This window comes from Accipiter gentilis, chromosome 4 (assembly GCF_929443795.1).
Source record: "Accipiter gentilis chromosome 4, bAccGen1.1, whole genome shotgun sequence".
Taxonomy (NCBI): Eukaryota; Metazoa; Chordata; class Aves; order Accipitriformes; family Accipitridae; genus Astur; species Astur gentilis.
In genome coordinates, this window is record NC_064883.1 from 12,040,077 (window position 1) to 12,067,857 (window position 27,781).

Below are 27,781 nucleotides of genomic sequence, written 5' to 3' on the forward strand. Positions count from 1 at the left end.
CATTAGTAAGCTTGCCAGAGAATACATCTTAATTCATCTTGGTTTGCTCACCACCAGCTTAGTGCATAGCAACTTTTTCTCCCTTCTCTATTAAAAACAGCAAGTTTGTTAGTTCCTGTTGTATTTGTGCTGTAATGGAAAAAGGAATGGTCTTTGTAGAGAAAGGCCCTTCCAAACAAGACTTGCTTTTGTCAGATAAACTTGTTATTGCAGTTGTACTACTCATCTTGAAACAAAGCAAAAATTGATATCTCCTATGTAAGGAGAGTTTTATTATAGTATTAGAATAGAGCAAGATCAATTTACAGCTCTCAGAGGCTGCTTATTACTTGGGAACAGATCCAGAGAACAGTCTTACCTCAAGCTATATCAAAATGGATTGCAGACTTTGAGTGGAATGTAAGTTAGATGTATTCTCTTGTTAATATTAGAGCTCAAGTTGCATATGTCCTAGGGTTCCAGTGTTAGATATTAGTAAGGGCTGTATGGCTTTATGTATGCTTGCTTTAAATAGATGTTCTACTAGGAAAGCTAGTCTGTTAATTATTGCTTAGTATAAATCATATTTCTTGCTGCTAATCAAAGTTGAGAGTTGTGGAAAATACTCCAAAGTGCTTTTAACTCACAAGGCATAAACACACAGATAAATTTGCCATTTGTTAGCTGGGCTGCAGTAGCTATGCATGCTTTCATCCCGTGGCAAACATGAAGTAATGTGAATAAGACCTGCAATGAAAGTGTGTCAACTAAAGTTGCCTTCATGTATGATATAAGCTAAGAATATGTGTCTAATAAAAGTTCAACAGAGATGTGACAACCTGACTGTTAACTGAGATCCATCACAAATAATTTTGTGGTATCATTTGAATCTTCGAGACGTCTTCCTCTTTCCTGCAACTGTCTTCCATCAGGACATCCCAATGACTCTGCCTCTTAATCTCTTGGAATGAGGAGCATGAGGACATTTGAAGCTGCTCTTCAATTTTAGTCAAAGTATTGTTAGATTTGTAGGGACAAAAGCAATTTGTGTTTAAAGAAATTCTCAAACTCCACTCATCTGAACTCTTTGCAGGGACTTAAGAGGAAGAGATCAAGGAAAAAAGTCTATTCAAAGGGAATTACATGCTGATGTACCTTAAAACAAGACTTTTTGGGGGGGGAAATGCTGTGTAGTGCTTGCTGTATTGTTTGAATTTTCATTACGGTTTTGGTATTTATAAAGTACATTCCTAATATCATTTTACAGCTTTTTTTCCAAGGTAGCATGTATTTACTTCATGTTGCTTTAATTCCATAGTGGCTGAGGTATCTAATGATTACAGCAGCCTCTATCTTGCAGATGAATCCACTTTGGAGCTGTAATTAAGGCATGCTTTTGTAATCCTTTTGGGATTTTTTTCTGTAAAAGGTTAACAGATGCTATAAGTTAGGCTTTATTTTGGCCTACTTTGTGTTAAAAAATCCATTTTAGAGTTACTTTTTGTAAACATTCTATGGGCTGTAACAAATTTCAGTTAACAATACAATTTTTTCTAATCCTTCCTTTAGAACAGTTTTGGGTTTGCTAACCTTGTCCATACCTTGTTGCAGTCCAACTTGATCTATTATTTAACTACACAAAGTTTGGCAATCCTCAGCAAAACAGTAGGTTGTGTGCCTGTTTTAATAGACCCCATACACCTGATGTGTGAAATTGAGGCTTTTTTTCCTTCTAGGGAGAGATCAGTCTAACAGATAATCTTAATCTTTGTCTTCAATGAAAATAATTACAAATTGGATTTCTTATTTGTGACACTCAAATGTGTATTGCTGTGAATGCATATGTGCTTGAGGTTAAACAGTGTATTCAGAAGGGTGTATGCATTTTTAATGCATGGAGGTAAAGTAAGGATAGTCTATCTTCTGTATCTCAACTGCCTTAACTCTTAATGGAATGCCTCTGCTACTTTAAAAGTCAAAGACCCAATCAGTGAAAACTGTCCTGTTTCTTTTAGTTCAGCTTTTTATAGATTTAATTTCAAAAGTTCATGCTTTAGCCAAAAAAAGACTTGCCTTCAAATACACAGTCATAAAAGCTTGAAGTATTGTCCTTAGTCCAATGGGTAATGCCAGCCAAGGATGCTCTTATTGTTTTTACTGTTCAAATGAATCCTGTGTTCCCCGAGAGCCTTTAATCTGAAAATAATGCTTGATGGATCAGTAGAAATAGGTGGGGAAAAAAATGCATCTCTTCAATAAATGTGGTATCCATGACTCCTCTGGACACTTCTAAATCATGGGTTTCTTCCTTTGAACAGTCAATATTAGCACAGGCGTTTGTGCTATTAATGGGGCTCAGTAGGGAGTGGTTACTATTGTCAACCCTGCTGAAGCATGAGACCGTTGCAAAAGCCTTAGTCTGCCTTCACAGGAATGAAAGTAGGGCAAGTAGATTGTGTGATTCTGTAGGAACTGATGAGGTCGTTGCTTCCATAATTGTAGTAGAACTAGCCTTTGTGTTTGTTAGCACACACTATTATTCTTAAAAGCCTCACTTCACAGCAGGGTTTGACACACAACCTGTACCATTCAGAGGCTGCTATCCATGTTGCTGTCATTATACCTCTAGAGACCATCAGTGCTGGTCAGAAAGCGTTCGTATTTAGCTAGATGAGTTTTCTTCATGACAATCCTTCCTGTTTCTTTGTTGATACAGGATAACAGAATGGATGAGGTTTGCATGGACCTCTGGAGATCATCAAGTCCAAAATCCTTTGCTCAAAGGAGTGAAAACTGGACAGGTTGCTCACGATCTTGTCCAACTGGGTTTTGAATTTCTCCAAGGTTGGAGATTTCAGCCACTCTGGTCAACCTGTTGCAGTGTTCAATAACCCTTACATGAAATTACATTTAAACCCTTTTTAATGTATTTCAATTTGTGCCTGTTGCCTCTTGTCTTATGACAGAACACCAATGAGAAGAGCCTGACCCTATCTTCTTTATTCTCTTCCCCTCAGGTAATTATCTACATTCATAAAATCCCTGTGAGTATTTCTTTTCCAGGTTTAACAGTCCTGGCTCTCTCAGCCTCTCCTTATATGAGAGATGCTCCAGTTCGTCCATCAGCTTTGTGGCCCTTTCCCAGACTCTCTCCAGTATGTCCATGGGTCTGTTGTGCTGGGGAGCCCAGTGCTCCAAATGTCTTATGAGGGCCAAAGATCGCCTCCCTTGGCCTGCTGGTGATCTGGGGGCTGTTTGGCCATCATTGCCACAGGGGTGTGTGTGGGCTGGCTCACGTTCCCCTTTTTCCTGAAGACGCCCAGGGCTTCTTCTGCAAAGCTGCTTTGCAGCTGTCTGGCCCCTGTGTGTGCTGGTGCTTGGGGTGGTTTGTCCCCAGGGCCAGGACTTGGCGTTGCCCTTTAAACTTCCTGAGATTCGTGTGTTGGCTCATGTGTCCTGCCTGTTGATGTCCCTGTGAATGGTAGCACCCCTCTGGGGTACCAGGCTGTCCTCCTGGTTTTGTGTTATCTGCAAATATGCTGAGGGTGAGCTCTGTCCCATCACCCATCTTCGTTAATGAAGATGTTAAACAGTGCTGGCCAAGGTATTGACCCCTGGTGTACAGCAGTAATGCCAGGTCTCCAGCTGGGCTTTGTGCCACTGGTCACAGCCCTTTGAGCCTGGCAATGGAGGCAATTTTCTGTGCTCAGAATTCTGGGATTCCTGAGGGCTGCTCTTGCTGGTAACAACAGAAGCAAAGGTGGCAGTGAGTACCTCGGCCTTCTCCGTATCTCCTGTCAGCAGGTCCTCTGCCCCATTCATCCATAGAGCCCTAGTCTTCCTGTTGCTGATGATATTTTTGCAAAAGCCAGTGAACCATCCTTGAACGTTCTTGATCCTCCTTCCTCTTGGGATCCTGTGGTCTATTACGTCATGGTCACAGCAGCTATGATTGCCCTGACCTTTGCATCGCTGCCCAGTTTTTCCATGTTTGTAATTATGATGTTCAGCAGAGTGCCTGCCCTTGTTGGCTCCTCAGTAACCTCTTTCAGGAAGTTATAATCAGTGCACTCCAAAAACCTTCTGGGTTGCTCGTTCCCTGTTGTGTTGCCTTTGCAGGAGATAACAGGGTAGTTCATGTTCTATGTGAGGACCAGGTGCCTGTAAATGTGAGGCTTCTTTAGTTGTATGAACAAGGTCTCACATATTTCATCTTGATCAGGTGATGAGTAGCAGACACCCACCACAATGTCACCCATGTTGGTCTGCCCTATTATCCATAAGGTCTCGGGTGTTTCATCGTCCATTGCAGGGTAGAGCTCCATGCATCCCTGCTGCTCTCCCAAATAAAGGGCAGCTTTCCTTCCTCACCATCCCAGACTGTCCGTAAGGAGCACATATCCAGCCATGGTAGTAGTCTTGTCGTGTGAGCTATGCTGCTTTGTCTCAGTGATCCCACTGAGATCATAGCCCTGCAACTGCATGTTGACCACTAATTCTTCCTGCTTGTTTGCCGTGCTGCGTGTTTGTTGGTGTATGGGCACTTCAGAGGCACCCAGTCATGCTGATTTGCTAGAGCTTCCCCCATCATGCTGTCCTGCAGGCAGCACTTTATATATGTGCTTACATTTGAAGTGGGGTCCTGGTTAGCTCTTTTTTGTTTTTGTTTATGAGGTCTCTCTTCCCTACATCACTCTGTACCCTTTGCTTGCCAACCTGGTCTGCCCCTTCCTCACTTGGCTGTGGATCGTCAACTACCTCACCTGATGTTGCTGGTATCCTTCTTGTGGATCTGCCCCAACCCTCTACCTGCCAGGAGAAGCCTTTTAGTGGAGCTGCTGCTGCATTGTACATCCTAGGTGTTTACAGCCACTGCTGCTATTTTCTCCAGAAATTAAATCTAGCCCTGTGTAGCTTATAGTTCCTTAGGCCTTCCTTGTTTCCCTTTCATCTGCAGAAAGCACTGTTCTTGTATGCTTTGCGCAGACTTGCAAATCTTTCTGGGGTTGTAAGAGGAGATTGCCCTACCTGGTTCCCCGTGGTTTTACCTGACCAGGTCATCTATTTTATGATAGTGCTAGTGTGGGACGGTGGAAATCTCTGGCTGTTTACTCTCTTATTGTGTATTAAAATGATTCAAGAATTTGCTGGACAGCCTGTTCACTTTTGTTCCTTTTGCCATGCATGTCTGAATAGTCAAATCCTTACAGCCACGTCTTATGCACTGAAAGATTTTGATTGCTTTCTCTAAGTAAAGCCTTACTCAAGTATTTGTTTTTTTCACCTTGCTTTGGAAGCTTATAGTGAGCTCTCACTGTTATCATGTCTGGTTCTTCTCCCTTTAGGCTTCTTAAAATTCTCTGGATATATTCCACTATAGTCCGGATTTCAGAACAAAATATTTGTATTTGTGTTATACAAGGCAATTCTTCCTTTCCCCTCTTTTCCTTGCTTGTCATTTGTCAGCAAGCCTATACTTGGGTATCAGTACTTCATAACTGATTTTAAACTGGCAAAGCAAAACTTGATGGGATATCTCACATGACTGAACATTTCACCAAGTAAGTTTAAATTTTTTCCTCAGATGAGTTTTTAATTTTGTTGTTGTTGGAAATCCATGGTCACAATTTGGATAAGGTAATGTGTATTGTTTAATAGTTTACCTATGCCTAGGGTATCCCTCACAGCATGCTTTTTTAACTTTTAATAGTTTTGTATCTTAATGGTATGTTGCTCTTTGTTTCAGAGTAAGCCATTCCAAAGGAGAGTTGTTTTTAAGTGTTTTCTCAAAAATTAAGAGAAATCAGAAATGAGTTTCAAAAGCCACTCTGCATCTCTTGTGTTCAAGTCTTAGTACTGATGATCTTGCTCTGTCTGAGAATTGTGCGGGTTGTTGGACAGGAGAGTCCATCTTAGGCTACATGCTGAGCCTTGTTGTTTTGCAGTTGCCATAGTGGGAGAGGATTGAAAGGTTTCCCATCAGTATTTATTTCAGGGACCTTTTCCAAGTTAGGAATAGCAGTTGACTAGGAAAAACCTAAACAGTCATTTCTCTTCAGTGAGTCCATACAGTTTTCTCTCAAGTTCTGTAAGCTGAAAAATAAATTGAAATTAAGAAGGTAATATTTTCTGTTTTCAAAATGCCATTTCTGCAAATCTTTGACTTATGGAGCTTCCCACGCAATACATATTTGGAATTTATTGAACTGCTGTACGTGAAGACTCCCATGCTTAATGCTTCCAGCAGCTTGCATAAGTGAGGTAGAATAAAAGTTCAAAGTAATGTCAGCATGTGAAATGTTAACAAGTAAAAGCATGATAAAATTCTTTAAATATTCACAGGGACTTAATTTTCATCATCTGTTTAATGCAGTGACTACAGAGTTTTCACAAACTGGGTTTGCTTATCCTTTCAGGCTGAAGGTTTTGGAACGGATGTTGGAAGATGTTAGCTGTGGATACTGGGGTTGTGGAGGAGTGGTTATCAGAGTTCAAGGTAATACACTCTCAGATACTCAGCCAGTAGTGTTTGAATTGCTGCTGGAGTAATATACAAGAGTGCTTGATTACTGTAGAAGATGAAAAAAAATAGTAACCTTGGATTTTGCTGAGATAATGTGATATATGCAAATGTATGCTTGAAAGGATTTTTTTTCTTGTCCTCTTTGGGATTAATACTTCCTGATACAGAGCAATGAAAATGTATATCATAGATGAATAGTCTTGTTTGTTTGAGTACAGACTAGACTTGACTATAGGTTTTGCTCCTGGCCTGCTTAGATACACTGGGAATGTGTTTTCCCATTTGTATAATGGAGTATGAGCTCCTTTGAAGGACTGCAGATAAGAAGTATTGTAAGAGCTATGAATAGTAAGTTTAAATGTACAGTTTCCAAAGTGTTGTTAAAAAGATTAGATTTTTACCCTCCTAAGTACTGGCAGAAAATCTGTTTAGTGTTACAAAAGAGCTGTTCATGTAAGCTGAAATTTGCGTTCTTTCAGAGTAATACTATATTCTGTAATAACGTTCATTAGCTGTGTACAGTCAGTCTTGAGAAAACTCCTTAAAGTATGGATCTGCAAACTGCTAAGTTTCACAGGGAAATTTCACCTGGGATTGCACCTGTGAAACTCCTGGTTTTTATCTATTTCCCATCCAATGTCACTACATCCTGTATGAAACTGTCTGCAAAATGATAAAATGCAGTGTGTCTTCTGGCAATTTTGTTGTCCTGAAAACATGGTGATTTCTGCAGTAAAGATTTCATTGTGAAACAGGTTTTAGTTTATAGTAAACTCTGATAAATAGTAACTTGTAATAGAAAATTGTTGTTGAAATAGCTATTGTATTTTAATGATAAAAACTGCTTTTTCTAGCAGTTATACTATTTTTATTTCAGACACTGCCAGAAGCATCCATATCCAGCTATGCTACAAACTTGAAAGACAAGAGTGCTTTGATTTCATCTCTTTACAAAGTAATTCAGGAGCCACAGAATGAAGTGAGTATATTGGATCTCTCACATAAAATGTCTGACATAACACCAGCAGAATAAAACAAGACCTTGTGTGCTAGTTAATTCTGTTCTAACTGTTAATTCTGGTCTAACTATGTGATCTACAGGACTACTTGAAGAGCCTGCGTCAAAATGTTTGTTCTTACCAATGACATACTACCATGGGAGCAACTGATCATACAGGCTTCAGGACTTGGGTATAGAATTGAGAAATAGGTTAAGGAATTGAAAAGATGTTTGAGACAGACAGAATTCTTTCTGTAATTCAGTATCAATTGAATGTGAATCTATAGCTATCAGAAGCTTGTGTGTTACAATCCAAGAGAAAAATGTTAATAGGTTTGCAATTCTTTGAAGTTATTGCTTAGGTTTTAGGTTTGTTGTTGTCGTCTTAAATGCATACAGTATAAATATATGCATTTATACAGTGGATGTACCCTTGCTGAAATGATGGCAAAAAAAAAAAAAAAGAAAAAAACTCGGGGGAAGGGGTCAGGTTTGCTCTGTACCTGTGCCAGGAATGGTTCCATACCCCATAACTGCACTTGTTTTAAAGTGTCCAGGTGAGTTCAGAACATACTGAGCTGGTTTTAGTTGTGTCTTGTTAACTGTATTGTCTCACTTTCTACCACCCGGTAAACCTTTGTGTATTATTTTAAAATTGCACCAAGTCCTTAATTCCTCTTCTGAAAAGACCCAGTATAAGGAACCTTTCTAAAGTTTGAGATGATGCCAGTAGTGGTCAGTGAACAAAATGTTTTCAGTACATACATTTTTAGAAAGAATGCTGGCAGAGAAACTCCCAGGTTGTCCAGCAAAGAAGAAATGTAATTTTACTTGCTGCTCAGAAAGGCATTCTGAGTCATTCCAACTACTGAGTCAAGCCTGTCTGGTCTTCAGAATGCATATTAACATGTAAATTAATCTGATGAGTCTCCCTGTTCATAGCCAAATTGATACTGCCATATGTTCTTTGATGTCTTACTACTTCTGCCTGTCCCTGGGTTTCTCAGGGACCTTAGTAGCGGGGTGGTCAAGGCCCTGCAAATTCTGCTCAAAAAAGTTGTTGGGATAATTCTGGGGGCAAGATATCGAAGATTTCACTGTTAGTGAGACTTTGAATTGAAATGAAAAGCCAGTGCTGACACTGAGGGTTGTGCTGCCTTGGGAAAACAGTCCCAAAAATCTTTATTTGGACTGTTCTCAGAGTACCTGTCACTTTGTGGAAAGGGCTACTTCCAGCTTTCCACATTGTGAAAATACTTATAAACAGTTAAAAAGACAAGTAATTGCTTTCAACTGTTATTTGAGATCTGTTAGCTGCATTGTGTAATGACAACTTGCTTTACAGTGTAGGATATGTTGCTGTCCTTTCTTACCTCATGTATGTAATGCAAAGGGGACAGATTGATGCGTGAACACTACAAATACTGCTAATATTAAAACCAGACAAACAATCCCATCTGTATACCTTTGAATATATGTACTTCTAATATAATAATTATCTGTACCTTAAAATTGTGATTAATCTCGTTTTGGGGGATGGATGTGTTTTTTTAAAGCATTTGAAAAGCAACCATGTATGTTTTGCATCTGTGACTGTATTTTCCTGCTGGTTCATGTTTGTTTTTCATATGGGGTTTTTTGGTTTGCTTCTCCAAGAATTTAATAATCAATTTGTGAGATAAATGAACTACTACTTTGCTGTAACAAAGAAATACCCAATTCATAGTAGCTTTGCTAGTTACTTTTGAGGTTCCTGGGCCACTGATAGGTGAAAAATGTAATTCAGTACAAGGGGAGTCTTCAGTAGATATGAAGATTTAAAGGACTTTTAATTGACTCAAGAGTCCAACAGTTTAAAAAAAAATAATTCTGAGGTTTGTTTCTTCACAAATTCAAGATTTTTTGTTTTTTACCCAAAATGCTATTGCTGTCCTTTTAGATAGTAGCTGTGCAGGCATTTGCATTAGGAAATAGAAAGTGTTTGGAGTGTCTAACACATTTGGATGCAGCTTAAAAGAAACAGGGATGAAACTGCTTGGACATTCTTCTGTTCCAGCATTAAAAATTGTTTCAGTTTGTATACCTTTTGGAACTGTTTTAGTTTAAAACAATATCTTGAAACAGCAACAATCATTAGTGTGTTTTGATATTAGGTTGTAGCATGTGGTGGCATTTTCAGGAAGAAAATCTGTTTTTTTTCTGATTAAGCATTTAAATGTGCTGGTATAAAGCTGTCTCAACTGAGATAATGATGTGAACATGGATACCTGTCATAGCTATTTATGTGCCTTTTAAAGTTCAAGCGCATCATTCTGAACAGATACTTCATTAAAGAAAGCATGCAAATTGTGTGAAATATGTAAGCTGAAGATGGAAAGCACTTGTGCTGGTAAAGTTTTCTAGAAGGATCTTTGATATTCTGCTTGTAAAACTGGCAACTAGTTTAGCTTGGCATGGCTTTTCTGCCGTTATTGTACATTTTTCACAAACGATTTTTCCAAAGAGCTGTATTTGTCAGAAACTAAAAGTTCCTCTTTTTCTGAATGGATCAGATTGTCCCAAATTACTGCTAAAAAAGAATCAAAGCCTGCTAAGAGTCTCTGGTTTCAGAAGTGACTTTGGGAGGTAAGAAACGTTGACTCAATTTTCATTGTAGTCAAGAGGAAAAACTTAGGAGAGAGAGCAGGTTTTTCTTCTAGCGTGCTTCTCTGGTGGTGATGCTTCCTTTCCTGCAATAAAGGGATGAAAATATAGAAGAATGGGTTTCTTACCTTTTGAAAGCTTGCTCCATTGAAAAACTGAAGGTGAGACCTAGACAAATAGAAGAACTGAGTGTTGTAGTTAGAATAAAATGGAAAAACTGATCAGCATGTTACCAGCAGTAAAGTACATATGTATATTCCAGTTTTTAAGGATTTTCAGAAAGGTGTTGAGTAATATGCTTTCTGAACTGAAGTGCAGTGGCAATTCTAGTGATTATAGTATTTTTTCTCAGTGCAATCTCTAAAATACTCTAAAATGCATGTCTGCTTTGGATTCCATCATTTTCAGGTTGAAATTTTTGGGTTTTTTTGCACGAATACGTTTTAGTGAAGGTCTATTACTAGCCTAAACGTTCCTGGTGAATTTAGAATCTATTTCTGTGAGTCCTGTAGATGAACTGTTAAAACATTAAATCTTGGAGGTAAGAAACAAGGTAGCAAAACTAGTCCTTTAGCTATGCTACATTTGAATCTGGTCTTTCAGAGATTTGCAATTGGAGAATGTCACATTTTATGTAATGCTTTTTTTTTATATACTAGCTGGAGGTGATAAAATGAATTCTAAATAGCCGGAATCTCACATTTCATTTTGTAAAGTTTGCTAATATAAATGCATCAACTGCCTAGATTCTTTTTCAGGGAGTAGTTTCTTAGATGTTAGGGTCCTCCTATTTGTTATTATTTGCAAACAAATGATTTAGAAGATTGAATTAAAAATCCCACTTTTCCTGTCTCTACCCCACTTTTTTTTTTTTAGAAGAAATCCTTTTACAGTTCCAAACTCTTATCGATGGTTTGCTGTGTTTGCTGTGAAAAAGTATTTTTGAGTATGTACTTTTGAGATTTTGCTTGAGACTTCAGTGTCCGGTTCAGCTGGCTTTGAAATTGCCTGCTGGTTTTGACAGTATTTTCCACACAGGTTAGGAACTCTCCTATCTCGGTGTCAAAATGAAAATATAACTTCCATACTTTGACACATGAGGGTTAACACAATGTTTCATCCTCTAGCAGAGGTAGGTGGGAGCACAAGAATGTACATTAAACCCAGAAACACGGTGCAAGCTGATTGCTTAATTGTTTTTAAGTCTTTTTCTAACTTGTTCTAGCTCAATGTATTACTTCCAATTCAATGTATTACTTCCATTTATATCAGCTTAACAAATTTGATTGTAAAATTACACTTGAAGCTTCCCATTTCTGTCTCAAACCTATAAATACATTGATGTTTCTAGAAAATTTTAATGAGAATGGAAAAGTGATCTAATTCTACTGTATACTAAGTTATTGTAATAGTTTGAGTGTTATGCAGCTCTTCTCACTTCGTGGGTAAAAGTGTTTAGCAATCTGTGTGTACACTGCTGGAGCTCTAAAATAGCAAGACCTTTTGTTCAGGTACTTTTCCTGTATATTAGAGATATTGAGGGCGTGGTATGAAGTGTGGTGATAACAAATATCCTCTATATGCCTTTGTGGCTGAGCCAAAACTGAGAGAAAGGAGCCATTGGAATTCTTTCTTCACATGGGATGGAAGGCTCTACTTTTACTATCTGAAAGTATGTTATAAGGGATGAAAAGTGTGTAAGGTGACTTAGGCAGTTATTTCATCAGTCACTCCCTAATAGCTAAAATACAACATTTATCAGTTTACAGTTTTGTCCATAGGATTGATCCACACAGAGTTTCAGTTTCTTGTAATGTTTTATTCATTTACAATTGTAACTTATATTTCAGCTTCTGGAACCAGTTTGTCATCAGCTCTTTGAGTTCTATCGCAGTGGTGAGAAACAATTGCTACGATTCACGCTGCAGTTTCTACCGGAATTGATGTGGTGCTATCTTGCTGTCTCAGCCAGCAGAGATTTGCAGAGCAGTGGATGTATAGAGGCTCTTCTCCTAGGAATTTATAACTTGGTTTGTATTCGCATGTAATTATTCAGACCTAAAATTATTGGTGTGCTTTTGGGGGATAATATAGAGTATTGTACTGGGAAATAATTAACAATTTTGTTTCAGAATTGAATTGAGTATCTCAGTTTTGACTCTTCAAATTGGTGTCTTTATCAGAAATCTGCAACATAACTTTAATTCTGGTGAATATTTTCTCTGCTCTTTTTGTGGTACCTGGAAAGTATTAATGCACTAATGGCTGAAGGAGCCAAAGGAGTGCTCTTAATTTTTTTTGTTACATAATTCTTGGTACGGTGATTAAACTGAAATTCTGCTTGAGAACTTCAAGGTGCTACTTTTGAAGTGGTTGTCAATATTTTCTGGGGTATTTTGACTGTCTTGACTAGAAAACACAAAAAATCACTTTCAACAGGTTCTTAGTACTTGACCGCTGAAGAGATTGCTTAGCTTTGAGAAATTAAAAGTGTGTTTTCATTTTGTGATAACCTTGACTTCTTTTTCATATTTGTATGAGAAGATACTGTTTGTTACTAAATTACTGCTTTATAGAACAGAATTATGAAGGAACCTTTAAGAGCACAATATTTTAGTTATGCATTTAGTCTTTTTATGGCTATTATAAAACCCTTAGTGTTATGTTCATTGGGATTCTCTTCAGTGCAGTTTGTATGTTCTGGATGTTTCAGGAAGGCTTTCTGGGAAGTGAAACAGTGATGAACTGCAAGTCTCCTCTTCCCGTTCTGAAAATCTGGAGAAAACAGCTCCCATCCTTCTTCTAAAAATAATCTCAAGTGTCTTTACCAAGCAAGTGAAAACATTTTTTCACCCAGGAGTCTACCTAAAAACCTGAGCCCTTATACTCAACTCCTCTTTAGGCAGAGTGCAGGCTTCATGTGCTTTCTGTATGCTTAGTTATATCTGAGAAGAAAACCATTCCTGGAAAGCGTTTGGTATATCTTAAGCCTTAAGTCAATTAACTCCTTTATTTCCATGATGAAGTAATCTAAAATAGTTGACGGACACAGCTATAATTGCTTGTCTTTCTCCTAGAAGAGAGTATACAAGGTTGAAGAGGTAATAGGTGACCTGCTTGGATACTCATTTTCTCTTTAAACAGCTACTTTATGTTTTCAAAAGCAAGAGGGAAGATGTAGCCTAATACAAATAGTAATCCTTCTGTAAATATGTACAGTGGTCTCTTGGAACTTGAGGGAATTAATATGCTCAGCAGAGTCCTGCGTTTTCTTACTGAAGGAAATCGAAAAATTAAGTATTGCTTAGAATAATTTTAAATTCACTATGTTGTCAGGGGTATGGAATTATTGTGGCTGAACCTTGAGATCATGAACTGGTTTGTTCTACCTTCATCTTGGAGACTTATAGTGGTACTGCACGCAGTTGATATTTTTGGCTTTCCTGGCTGTATGTATCAGTTTTTTTCTAATGTGCTTCTGATCTTGAAGTGCACTCCTAAAACTTAATTACAAATCTGATTAGAATGAAGAGTCAAAATATTGATATTTTTAGATTTTAAAAGGTTGGATGTACCCAATTTCTCTTCCCTTCTCCCATATATTGGGGAAACTGTTTTCCACGTGGAGGCAGCAGCAATACTGAAAATTTAAGGTGTCAGTGGTGTATGTGGAGAGTGGAGGAGCTGTATAACTCTTCAGACAGAACAGCTCTGTATGACTTTTTGATACTTCTCAGTCTTTTTTTTACTGCTTCATAGTTTACTTTAAGACATGAGTTTTAATAATTACTATGTGAAGTTAGTCCTTCAGCCTTCCAAGGCGTGGGTGTTAAGAGACACTGAAGCTCCTCTCTAATCTCTACCTTTGGCTATATGAAATCTGTTGCTGAAATATAGCAGAAAAAAATAAAAAGTTCTTTTCTGTGTGGTGTTGATTATTAGTCAGGTCTGCTTTGGAACTTCTGAAGTTTTTTGTTTGAAGTACTTCAGTGTTTTTCTGTGATTCGTAGGCACCTGTTTTTTTTCCTTCCCCTTACCCATTAGTCTTCTACTAACTTACAGGAGTCAGAAGTCTATCAACATACTGCTATGGTGGTATCTTGCAAGAAAGTAGCTTCTCTAGAGCTTTGCATCCATGCTTCTTTTAACTCTATAAGTATGGAGTTATCAAACTTGGGCCTTTGCAAATACTATAATGTCTGCTACTATCAAATCATATGAGGCTGCAGTCATTCTAGATCTATAATATTTCCAAAACAAATTACTTGTAGCATCATTACTTGATGGGTAAATAGTTTTCAGAACAGAATTATTGAGAGTTAACCTTTACAATTAGCAAATAGTGTATAATTAAAGACAACACTGTTTAAACATACCGAGATTTCCAGTTAGTGTTTTTAAGGTGGACTATATATGTAAATGCGTGTGCCCTTTGCAAAATCATTTGAATAGTTTTCAGAAACAAAGCAAATGCACTGTGATAGGAAGCAAATACAGAGATAATTTCTAGCTCGTAGCTCGGATTGTTACAGTATCCCTATATGTCCCTATAATAATTTGTTGGCTTTCTTTAACCATTCACCCCCACCTAGCATTTGACATTTTTGAATGTCTAGTTTCTGTAGTACAGTGTAACCATTGGTATCTTCTTTTTCAGGAGATAGTTGACAAAGAGGGACATAGCAAAGTGCTGAGTTTCACGATTCCATCTTTGTCCAAACCTTCAGTCTATCATGAAGTAAGTGACATCTACAACATAAAGTTCTTACTGATTGAGAAAGGCAATATGCTTTGGAGACCTGTTTGTTAAGAATAAAAGTGAGAAGTAGCTTTAACGTGTTACATGGTGACATAGGAACGTATTTCTCGGTCTTCTGAGTACTAACTGGTCTCTGAGGCCTCTTCAGGACTGAATAGTCATAACTCCATAATATCCATGCACCAACTATGTCTTTTTTTTTTTTCCTTGTTCTGAAGCCATGTACCTTATCTGGTGTAAAAATAACTTCCCAAGTCTAAGATAGCTAAGCAGTCAGACAACCTTAAATCTGTTGAAAATTTATGTACAAATATGGTGATGCTGATTGTTGTGTATTTTCACTTGTGTTGTAGTAAGACTTCAGGCAGATGTGTTTTGAATGACCCTTTTTCCTTTAGCCTTCCAGCATTGGCTCCATGGCTCTCACTGAAGGAGCTTTATCGCAGCATGGTTTGTCCAGGGTTGTATACAGTGGACCTCATCCTCAGAGGGAGATGTTAACAGCACAGAACAGGTGAAATTGTGTAATAGGATTTTGCTTGAGAATCACTAATGAATCTTAACTTCTAATTTGTAATATAGTTATAGACTGAAGGTAGATAGGTGTATGCTGTGTTTTGTGGTGGGTTTTTTGTTTTTAAACACATGTAAATGTAGATGCAGAAAGATTAGCACTGTATATTACTACATGAAGAGGAAAAGCTTACAGAACGAAACTACTCAATTGTCAATTTTAGTAAAACGAAATACCAGATCTGTTCAAATAACTCTTATGAATTTCTTGTTTTCTCTTCAAAAATAAAATTGGTAATGTAATTCTAATGTTTCTTGTAAATCCCAGGTTTGAAGTGCTGACTTTTCTTCTGCTCTGTTACAATGCTGCCTTAAGCTACATGCCTGCAGTTTCTCTTCAGTCGTTGTGTCAAATTTGTTCAAGGTAATTTCTGTAGGCTGACTATACTTTAAGTGGCATTTTCAACTTGAAATGCAACTGGTTTGAAATTTAAAAGGGAAAAAAAAAATAATTCAGGTTCCAAAAGCTGCTTGTAAACTTGACTTGTTTTTTTCATAAGTGTTTACAGCTCCGTTATTTGCTTTTAAAGTATCTCTTACATAACTTTGGGTTGAGATCTCAAAATGGGGAAGCAATGACCTGGCTCATATGCAGTGCTGTTAAGTGGAGAAGTCCTATTGAGGGAACTGTTTGTTTTTAATCAAAGTAGTTGTAGGTGTGTTAACCAAATGAAATCAGGAACGTCTTCTAAAATCTTGGTACATTTTGCATTGGAAGCTTACTAAATATGCTGTGCAAGTTGAAACTTCTTGAAATTATAGAAGATCTTGAAACTAGAAATACATCCATTCTAACAGATACTTTGGCTATTTCCAAAATCTGCTGTTACTTCAAAAAACACCACACACCCCCCAACCCACCTCAGCTTTAATTACAGTGTCTATTTTTGATCCATTTCTTTTTCAAAGAGGAAGAACTGGTAGTAAACATGTCTATCTCTAGATTTCTGAAAGTGGACTTTGGGTTAAGGAAAAAATTAGAATGCTCTTGTTAACTCAGGAAACCCAAGAGAGACCTAGAAGTCAACTACACCAACTTTCTACCAGTTTCCAGGTTCCTCACACAAACAAAACATGGTAATGGATGCCTGTAAGATCCTCTCCTCCTTGGAGGAGGTGGGAGAGCATTGGAGCACTTGGCAATATTTACAAGAGTCTTTACAAGATCTTTGTTAGATATGCTGGTCTAAAATTTAAGGTGGAAAATATTTAAAAACTAAGGATTGTGGACAGGAGACCGATGTTGCTTATTCTGTTTGATTAGGTTTTGATTGTATTTGGGACAAATAATTCTTTAAAAGCCTCCAAAAAAACCCAAGCAAATTACCAGTAGATGCAAGCAAGTCCTTCTACTTCAAAGTGTTGCATCTTTGGATACTGAATTATTTGATACTACACAATTTGACTTTTATCTTAGTTCTTCATTCCCTACTGGTTTTGGCATCCATATTTCTCTGCTTACTGAAAATGTCATCCTGACAGCATTTTAGGGATTCAAGGGAACATGTGTCAGACCAGAATAATGGCTAAATACTGATGCTTAGAGCAGCAGTTGACCAACTCTATAAAGTGTCAGCATAAGCCTAGGGTTTATGGAATTACCTTCAATACCAGATGAGTGCATAGAGGGTAGGTATTCTATACCCATAGGTATCTTAACCTCATGAAGTGTGACAAGGCCAAGTGCAAGGCCCTGCACCCGTGTTGGGGCAATCCCCAGTATCAGTACAGCCTGAGGGATGAATGGATTGAGAGCAGCACTGTGGAGAAGGGACTGGGGATATGGTGCAATATGCACTTGTAGCCCAGAAAGCCAATCGTATCTTAGACTGCATAAAAAGTGTAGATTGAGGGAGGTGATTCTCCCCTTCCCATCAGCTCTCGTGAGACCCCACTTGGAGTACTGCATTCAGCTCTGGGGTCCCCAGTAAAAAAAAGACATAGACCTGTTTTGTGGACCTTTGGGTCCAGAGGAGGGCCACAAAAATGATCAGAGGGTTGGAACACCTCTCCTATGAAGAAAGGCTGAGGGTTGGGGTTGTTCAGCCTGGAGAACAGAAGACTCCAGGAACACCTTATTGCAGCCCTTCAATATATATAAGGGAGGCTTATAAGAAAGATGAGAGAGGCTTTTTACCAGGACCCGTAGTGACAGGACAAGGGACAACAGTTGTAAACTGAACGAGGGTCAACTTAAATTGGACATAAGGAAGAAATTTTTTACGATGAGAGTGGTGAGGCACTGGACCAAGTTGCCCAGTGAGGTTGTGGATGCCCCATCACTGGAAGTGTTCAAGGTCAGGTTGGACAGGGCTTTGAACAACCTGGTCTAGTAGAAGATGTCCTGGCCCATGGTGGGGGTTGGTGTGTGGAAATTGATGATCTTTAAAGGTACCTGCTGACCCAAACCATTTGATGATTTTTCCTTTATAAACATCTCATGATGTTTTCATTTCCTTGCATGTTCTTACTGGTGTGGCTTCCTGTCTTTGCTAATGAAGTGTTTAAAATCTTTTTTGTTGTTGTTTTTATTTGGAGATACTGTGATATCAGCATGAAGAGTCAAATTTAGATCACACTAGGTACAAAGTACATACTAGGAGGGTTGCTGAGCCATAGAGATCTTGGGGGCACTGTCTGCTTTTTGTGTGTGGGGGGGGTTGGGGGTTTTGTGGGTTGTTTTTGTTTGGGGTTTCTTTTGGTTTTTTAAGTACCCAAAGCAGAAGATGAGCTGCAGGATAGAGGAGGAGAGGAAAAAAGTGCAGTAGGTTAGTGGCAAAGTTAGCAGTAATAAAAAAAGGCTCCTGAAATCTCTATTACAGATGTAATTTGAAAGGTACTACAAAACAATCTTAATTCAATATTTTTTTTCTGGAAAAAATATATTTGAGGAGTTTTACAATCTCTCTGGTATTGAAGCTGAAGAACTGAAGCTTTCCGAGACTAAACCTTCTAGTCTATGGTTTGGAGAAGGAAATACTTCGATTAATGTCATTAAAGGTCATTCCAGAAGTCCAGTAATAGCCAGTGAACTAAATATTTAACTACCATTTATCTTTGATTTCCAAAATATTTTGACTACAGAGCCTGATGTGTAATTTAGTTCAGAATTAAATTCTAAAGCTGACTTTTACTGGATTTTAGAATAATTTTACGAATGTGGTGCTTCTGGTTTCTTTGTTTGAAAACTTGTATGAAGCTTCCATGTTATATGCAATGACGTTTATGTTTCTGTCAAATATTAATAGTGGCTATGCTGATTTATTTCCTTAAATACCATTAACTTTTTTTTTTGTCAGTTCTGCAGCAAATGTGTGGATTTAGAATGGCTTTTACTGGCAGTTTTCTTCCATGTTCCACTATAGTATAAATGTAACAGGAGTGTCTAGGATGTCTCTGTTTTGAAGCATTTGAATACTGCCGGTAGAGGGCATACCCTTCTTTCATAACAAGAAATAGTCTGCTTCAGCACAGGGTTGTTGATGAATGCCTTCCTGTGGGTCTATTGTAATTAAAATGCATACTAAACACCTTGCTGTGTAGTGTTCTATACAAAGGTGGTTCTACATTATTTGCTAATGACAAATGCATGATTTCTTTAGAATTTGTGTCTGTGGATATCCTCGCCAACAAGTGAGAAAGTACAAGGGAGTCAACAGTAGGATTCCAGTTTCATCTGAATTCATGGTGCAAATGCTAACAGGGATTTATTATGCCTTGTAAGTTGTGTGGGTTTTTTTTTATGCTTACAAAATAAAGAAATATCAGCTTACTTTCTACACTCATTTAGGCATGCTACCTTTGAAATGTTTTATTTTCTAGTGGACAGATGCTGTGTCTAGCAATAAGGTCCTCAGGAAGATAACATAGCTCTCCAACTAGTTGGCTGAAGTTACCTATGTCATATTGGGGAAAGAGGGCTAGAACAGCATTTAATAGGTATAACTGCTGATGTGAAGGTGTCTCTTAAAAAAACCTTTTCCAACTGTTCTCTGCTGTCCACATTTTTGCATGCTTAGTTTTGACATCAGTCTAGTTAAGGAAAAAAGGTCTTATTTTTTTCTCTAAAATGCTTATGTCATCTACCCTTTGACAGTCATGTTAATGTGTGAAGCTCCTATTAACTGAAATAATTACAGACTAGTAACACAGGAATACTAAAAAGGTGGAGTAATATTAAAATAATCCTGTTTGAATTTCAGAATATTTCATGACTAGCTGATCAATAACTAATTATGTCATTTTAAAACTGCTCAGGGTGGCCAATGAAAATAAAACTTTGTCTCCGTAGGCGCTACTTCAGAACAAGTTCTTTAAATAGCAGGCTTACTGCTAATGAACACAAGTAGATCAACTCCTCTAAATTGAGCTCTTAAGGAACACTAAACCTCTGAAGCTTATGTGACCAGGAAGGTTCATCTGTTGATATAGATGTTTATTATGATGTATATATTTACCTTTGTAGTTATAATGGAGAATGGGACCTGGCTCGTAAAGCTATGGATGACATTTTGTATAGAGCACAGCTGGAACTGTATCCAGAACCTCTGCTGGTAGGTGTTGTATTTCAACATTTTTTGAATAGACTTTTTAGTCTAGGAAATCTGTCTTGTGAACACACATGATGCAACATCATACCAGGAACCTAAATCCCACAAGGTCTGTGGGGCTGTGCTCATGTGAATAGTTACATCTGTAAGTATGCACACACACCCACAAGTGTTTTCAATGTACTTAGTTACTTTGTCATCTTCCCTAGTGAACAAGCTATTTTCAGGAGAACATTTCTAAGTCTTGAAAGCTTAGATGATAGTGCAGAAGCACTCTGAAGTAATAGCCACATGTTTAAACTGGAAACTTTGTTTTAAAAAGTGGCAAGTATTGGTTCCTAGAGCTAATTTTAACCAGCATTCCTTTATAACCTGTGCAAAAAGTTAGTGTGTTTTTTTGATCTTAAACTGGAATTGTACACAGTATTCTTCTTGGAGTAATAAGAATCCTCTGACAGAATTCTTCTAAAATTTGGATCTTCATGTTAAGAAATTAACTGCATCTTTTGTGTTCCAGGTTGCTAATGCAATAAAAGCTTCACTGCCTCAGGGTGCCATGAAATCTAGCAAAGAAGGTACAAGATGTATTCAGGTTGAAATTACACCTACTTCATCCAGGATATCAAGAAATGCTGTGACTAGCATGTCTATCCGAGGGCATAGATGGAAAAGGCATGGTAAGAAACACATTTTGCAATGAATTATCAACTTTCTACAGATGTTTAAAATAATATTGAGAATTTTGTTATTGCACATCTTCATTGCTAGTAAGCAAGCAGCAGTTTGCAGGTTTTTATTTTCTTGACTGGTGAACAGGAATCTTAATGCAGTTCAGATGAAGTGTATTCTTTATTTCCTTAATCGTGTTTTTTTAAGAAAAAACAACCCCCAAAAAAACCCAAAAAACCAAAACCCACCAAACCCACACAAAACCCCTTTTTGTTAAAGGGAGCTGTACAAAATTATTGATTCTTTAAAGAGGCTGATGTCCTGGTTTTCTTCTGAAAAGTAGTCTATAGTAACCTGAAGCAAAGTAAATATTTAACAGCTTTACCACAGAACCTCCTCTGTCTTAAATTATTTAAATAAAAATATTATTTAAGGGTAGAGGGATGAATCATTATGTTTGGGTCCTGTGGTTTAACCCCAGCCAGCAACTAAGCACCACACAGCCACTCGCTCACTCCCCCCACAGCAGGATAGGGGAGAGGATCAGAAGGGTAAAAGTGGGAAAATTCATGGGTTGAGGTACAGACAGTTAATTAGATAAAGCAAAAGCCGTGCATACAAGCAAAGCAAAACAAGGAATTTATTCACCACTTCCCATGGGCAGGCAGGTGTTCAGCCATCTCCAGGAAAGCAGGGCTCCATTACGCATAATGGTTACTTGGAGGAGACAAACACCATCACTCTGAACATCCCCCTCCTTTCTTTTTTCCCCAGCTTTGTGCTGAGCATGACACCATATGTTCTGGGATATCCCTGTGGTCAGTTTGGGTCAGCTGTCCTGTCTGTGTCCCCTCCCAACTTCTTGTGCCCCCCCAGCCTCCTCGCTGGTGGGGTGGGGTGAGGAGCAGAAAAGGCCTTCAACTCTGTGGGAGCACTGCTCAGCAGTAACGAAAACATCCCTGTGTTATCAATGCTGTTTCCAGCACAAATCCAAAACATAGCCCCATATTAGCTACTATGAAGAAAACTAACTCCCAGCCAAAACCAGCACATTTGGGCAAACTAATATAAGGTCTTCCACGAAGTAGAACACAGGTCTGGGCTGAGAAGTATAAAAAATGGTGCTGAATGTACTGCAAAAGGAGAAACATTAGATTCCACTTCTACCATCTTCAGATGAGGGAAGAGCCACTGGACCAGCGATTGAAATTGGCAACAGCTGCTTCTGCTGGGCTTGTAATTCTGACGACAGGCTAAGTGAGTGAGTGTAGATAAGAATGCTCTTTGAGTAGGTTCAATAAAGATTCTGAAGTAGTATCATTAAAATTTCTGTATTATGTGCACAGTATGAGCTTTTGTAGTATGTGGACAGTTCGGTTAGAAAAGTGTTGCCAAGTTACTTGTCATAAATGACTGAGAGGTAATTCATGTAAGTATTGAGGAAATTACTTACAAATATGCTGGTAGAAGATGACTTTAAAATAATGATAGAGTTTTCTGAGCAGTACTGGTACACATTGGTGGTAGTGGTACCAATAGTAAGCTGCCAGAGGGGGTGAGGGGCAAAGAAAGGTAAAATAACCAAACTTCTTTTCAATTGATTAAAAACTGCTTAAAACTATTGGACAGAGCTGAGGAGCAAAATATTAGTGTCTTAACTTGAGTGAGGTCCAACAGCAAGTCATTACGGAAATCCCAAGACTCCCAAGGACCATTTTAGTCTTTATTATTTATTTTCTTTTCTTCAGGCTTACAGTTGTTAAGCAGGGATTATTGACCAGGTGCAAGAAAACTGTATGATAGCTCAGCTTTTAAATGGACAAATGCCCTATGAAGCTTGGCAATTTTGTCAGCTATTATTTTTGAGTGGTTCTGATGCTTGTTCAAATGAGGTGGTGAAGGGGAACATGGATTAAGGATACTGAGTGCTAGTTCATTCAGAGGAATTAAAAGTGTATTAAAATAAACATTCCCTTTGTCTTTTCATTTACAGAAAAAATGAAATAAAAATGTTAGAGAATCAATATTGGAACCATCCTTCCAAGAATGCAAATTTTTCAGCAAATACAGTAATCTAGAAGTTTTTACAATTGTTGCCTTCTTGCAGGGGGTGATGCTTGATGAAGTTCAAGGAAAAATGTGTGGGACAAGTGTGCTCTGCAGCAGATAACAGTAAGGTGAAAGGGAAATGAGAATAATAGTAGGACTCAGAAATGGGGTGCAATGCTGTGTTTTATGGGAGTCTTGTACAACAGGACAATTTGAGAGAAATGGTGATAATCTAGGTAGTATGACCCCAGTGAGGAATAGTCAGTGTTTAGGAATGAGGATTGAAAGATTAAGGACTTGTTTAAAAAAAAAAAAAAAAAAAAAGCTCATCAACATTTTGTTTGGGTTATTGGGAAAACTTTGGATTTGCCTCAATGGTACAGCATTTAATGAAGAATAAGAAAATTACCTGGTGTAGGGTGGGGGTGGAGGGGAATTTGTATAGCAGGGTGTGGAAGTAGTTGTAAAGTTTAGGCTAGTTTAAAGGCCAAAACTGAGTCTATGGTATCTTTGACTAAGTGTCCGATTGCTTTGTTTTAAATGGTAAATGTTCCATGCATATACCACTTCAGCTAATCTCCTCAAAATTTTCATTATAAAGTACTCACAAAATTGTTGTTTGTGACTTGAAAAGCCTTTTCAAAAGTCAGAGTGGATGGTCTCCTGATTTCAAAATTCCTAATAACATAATTCAGTGCCCCACAATGCCTGATGAAAGAAAGATAGAGAATGGATCTTCACAGTCAGCATGCAGAAAGACTAACAAGGCTTGTGCTTACAGATGCTTGTTTAATTAAAATAAATACTGGAATTGGTAGAAATCTGATGACAAACCATGTACCTCCTGACCATTTTCCTCTCTCCCACGGTGTAATGGGAAAAAATGTATTTGGGGATTTTATTTTTGTTCTTCAGTATAATAAAAATGAGTTGTAAAAATGGATTAGGAAGCTAGAGGAGACAGCTGAGAGGTAGTTTGATCTTGTACATTATGTGGACCAGAAGACCTGATGAAGCAAAGTATCTCTTGGGGAAGCAAGTGCAGCAATTTTCAATCACTAGCTATTTGTGTAAAACAAATAAAATGTCAGCTGCAAATGTGATTGGCTGTAAAGCACAGGCTTTATTTTTTTATCTTTTAAAAGATTCAGTTTACTATGAAAGTTTTCAGACATTAGGTCTTGCTAGCCTTTGCTAGAAGTCTAGATTGAAGTCAGTTTTGAAAAAAGGTTGACTTAACATTTAATCTTGTTGTAATACTCAACCCTTTAACTTGTTCATTAGAGCTGTTACTTAGGACTTTTTTTAAAATCAAGTAAGTATTGTGAATTTGGACTTCCAAGGTAGGTACTCTAGAGGTACTAAAAGTGAAGGTCACTTGCAAAATGGATTCACCTAATCACAAATGGATAGTATTTATAGAGTCAGTTGATACTAGCCACCTCTTAGCAACCAATTTTTTAGTGCTATTGAATTGGATTGCCTATCAATCATAAAGTTTAAAAAAGAGGAGCATTAGCTCCTTTATCTAGCCTTAGTTTTTTGTAGTGTTCATGTTTTAAAAACAAGCCTTGAGTGGCATCTCCATTTCTGTTCACAAATAGAGGAGAACCAGAAGAATCATACAGTGTGTGAGGGACATAAACACCTAAATGGATAGTTATTTATGGAAGCTAGGAAAAAAACCAAAGCAAGCACTAGCAATGCTTTCCTTACTAATGTAAAATCTGCCAAACTGCCCTATAGAAGCATTGCTTGGGAAAAACTTCTGTGTGTAGAGGTAATGCATGTGAGAGAAATATTCTGATGTAACAGACTGAGTAAGAAGAGCTAAGCAGATGTTGGTAATGTACATAACACAAACCCAAAGACATCAACTAGAGAAGAAGGGCAAGATGTTAATTTTTTTCCCCATTGCAGAAATTGACTTTCATGTAGTATACAAGGTTTAGAAACATTAGTCTTTGAATCTCTGTGGAGAGAATTTTCTTACTTTTTTTGAAACAGTATTAATTCCTGAAATAGTTATAACTTTTAGGAATCTGGAATGAATGTTAATTTGGGGATATAAGCTTGGTGCTTTTGTGAATGATTAAAATGCTAACATTGTTGTGCAGGAAATGTAGCTTGAGCTTGTGGCGGTTAAAATTGAATTACAATCCAAATGGACAAGTTGCCTGTGCAATCTGAAGTAAATGATGTAGGCAACCATAATGATAAAGTGGAGTATGATTGAAATATCTTTTAAATTAATTCTTAGCAGCTAGTAATCATGAAATGTATTTATCAAGGTTGGCTGTATCACTTGAAGCATTCGGAAATGTGACTCCAAATGCATTTTCAGTCAACTGCTATGGGCATATTTATATTAACTTTCAAACTAACATAATTATTCAGTTTTGTCTACGCTATTTAGCAGTGTTTTTCATTTTCCCTTTTGCTATATTGCCTTGTGCACTAGCTATTAATATCTCTTTCTCAAAGATAGACCCCCAGAGTCGTCCAACTTGAAGCAGTATTATCTTCAAAACCAAGCACTATGAAGCCGAAGGTTTGGTTTAGGTGTTCTTAAAAGTTTTAAAATAAGGAGGGGATGCTACTATGAATGACATGGATTGTGTAGTCTTATCCCTGCCACAAGACTGTAGATGCTATGGTAGACAGTGTTAATAGGAGTTGAGATACCCAGTATCCCATTTTTTCATTAATTTCCTCCTGTAGCTCAGTGTTAAACTCAGAGAAAGGTATATTCCCTTTCATTAGAAGTAGTTAATAGCACTTAACTAAAAGATTAGGCATAATTATGCTGAGTAAAACTCTTGGGTTAAAAGCTCTTAAGTTATTTGGGTTTTTTCCCTAGTTCATTGTGGTAATGGTTACACAGCTGTGGGACTGCATCAGTGATGGGTAAAGTGCTGATAACACAGTAGGATATTACATTTAGAAATGCACACCACCAAACAACAATAACTAAGTAGCGCTGTTATACAAAAATCTCTAACAAAAGAATTATTCCTCTGATTTCTGCTGTGCGCTCAGTCTCCTTTCTTTGGAGCTGGATGCTGTTAATTAGTGCTTTTCTGCCTTTGGCGGGGAAGGGACTGACAGTAAGCTCTGTTCTGCCCTCTGTGCTTTCTGGTGTCCTGGCTCTAAATGAAGTTTCTAGCAGAATCAACTGCATATGAAAACCAGTGGATCAGTTCTGCTGAAATAAGGCACCTGTAGCTGCACTGATGAGGTAGCAGGAAGGAGTTTGAAGATTGCCATAGGAAAGTCACAGGTACCTCACTCCAGTAAAATTAGACCAATGAGGCTAATGAGACCGTTGATGATCTCTCCTCACTAACCTTTCTGCTCCTATGTTTTTAGACAAAAGGCTATATTTGATGATGGTGGTATTATCATTGTAATTATTATTTATTTTTTATTATTACTATTGCAGCTCAAGGTGCTTTGTTGTTACCTTTGTTGCTGATGATGGAAGACTTCTGCAGGAAGTGCTGTTAGGAGTTACACTTGGAAACAGTTTTAACTTGAGTTTCCTGCCAAATATCAGGAAGTTAGTGGCTAATAGCAGTAATTATCAATGCTGTTTCCTTTGGATAGTACAACTTGTTAAACAGATACTTTCATTAGTAGTTGACTAGTTAGAAGGAATCATGATACTTAGCATTTGCAGGTAAGATCAGGGATAGCTCTTATACCAGGAGACAGTGATGTCCATCCCTGCCAGAATAACCTTCTAGCTCTGAGACTTACTTCATTGTTGTGATAAGTACAGACAGCACAAATGCTAGTGAAAAGCCCAGTGCTGTAGCCCTCTTGACTTAGAAGTACACTGTGCCTGCACAAGAGTCCTCAGTGTGGGGACAGGGGGAAGAGAGAATGCCCTCCAGCTAAAAAAGCATTACAGCTGCTGCTGTGAAAAAACATGTCCTCATAAATTCCTCTGGTTTTGGACTTCATATTGTCAGTTCAATGTCTGCACTGCCAAATTCTGTTATGTGCAGTAACAAACTGGCAGTAAAGTCTGGGCGGCCCTTACTTAATCCTCAGGTCTGAAAGAGCTGTGTTATGAATAAAACAGGGATTCAGTTGAGCTTTATTCTGAGCTGTGCTTTTAGTGCATTTGTAGTCTTGTCAAGTTTGTGGCCATAGTGTTTGTATATAGTATATGTATATAACACAAATAGAATATATAACTATATAGCACATAGTGTAGTTTTTTCTTCTCTTCACTTGTATTTCCCTGGTATACATCTTCATGGAGGATGTGCCGTGACTATCTGTAACTGACAGCTTCTCTTTTTTCTCTTCTCCAGGTCATCTAATTGCAGTTTTGTGGTTGTAGAACTAGTGCTGATAAAGCAATTCTGAATACTTTTAAAAGGCCTTCAGATACTGAGAATACTTCAAACACTGTCGAGCTGACAGGTCGCTAGGATTGTAACTTGTTACTTGCATATACTTGGAATTTCTATATAGTTTCAACTCCCATTTTTATTTTCACTTTTTTCGTCTCAAGAGTTCATCCTTCTCAAACCTATCTTCATCTAATGTAGACAGGCATCTCTGAGATGGGATTTGTTTTACCAGGAACTTGTAGGAACTATAGCATTCTTATCATTAAATATCATTATTAAATCTCTTGTGCTTACACATAACCATCATTCTCACACTTTGGGTAGCAGTTGAGTTTCCTGTTTGCTTGGGGATTTTTGGCTATGTCTGTAGGAATCTTTGACTGCCTTGAATAATTTTTTGGCCAAGCTGAGCACGTGTATATCTGCTGTTGATGACTTATCCAGATGAGAAGTAATCTTGGAACTAAGCTGCATTGGGTTTTGCCTTGATTTCTTTTTTTGTTTTTTTCCCCCCAGTGCTGCAGAAAGTTGTAGTGCTTTCCCTCCCTGCAGCTTAATCCCTGTTTTCTCAACTGTACTTAGTAACTGACTTTGTGTAGCACAAATAAGTTTATTGCGAACTAATTTAGTTGTGAGCTCATATAAGAAGCTTAAAAAGGCTGAGTAGATCAA

General features: G+C 37.8%; 1 protein-coding gene across 5 annotated transcripts in view; it reads left to right on the forward strand.

Annotated features, from left to right (window-relative positions):
- Positions 1–27,781, forward strand: part of HYCC1 (hyccin PI4KA lipid kinase complex subunit 1) — a 49,722-nt gene that overhangs the window by 15,586 nt on the left and 6,355 nt on the right. For all 5 annotated transcript variants that reach the window (XM_049798431.1, XM_049798430.1, XM_049798435.1 and 2 more), the window contains 9 exons: positions 6,396–6,475; positions 7,380–7,481; positions 11,996–12,175; positions 14,803–14,883; positions 15,303–15,418; positions 15,746–15,841; positions 19,080–19,196; positions 19,943–20,030; positions 20,545–20,704. In XM_049798431.1, coding sequence (XP_049654388.1) covers positions 6,425–6,475; positions 7,380–7,481; positions 11,996–12,175; positions 14,803–14,883; positions 15,303–15,418; positions 15,746–15,841; positions 19,080–19,196; positions 19,943–20,030; positions 20,545–20,704 — 991 coding nt within the window. In that variant the 5' untranslated portion in view covers positions 6,396–6,424. The remainder of the gene's footprint in view (positions 1–6,395; positions 6,476–7,379; positions 7,482–11,995; positions 12,176–14,802; positions 14,884–15,302; positions 15,419–15,745; positions 15,842–19,079; positions 19,197–19,942; positions 20,031–20,544; positions 20,705–27,781) is intronic.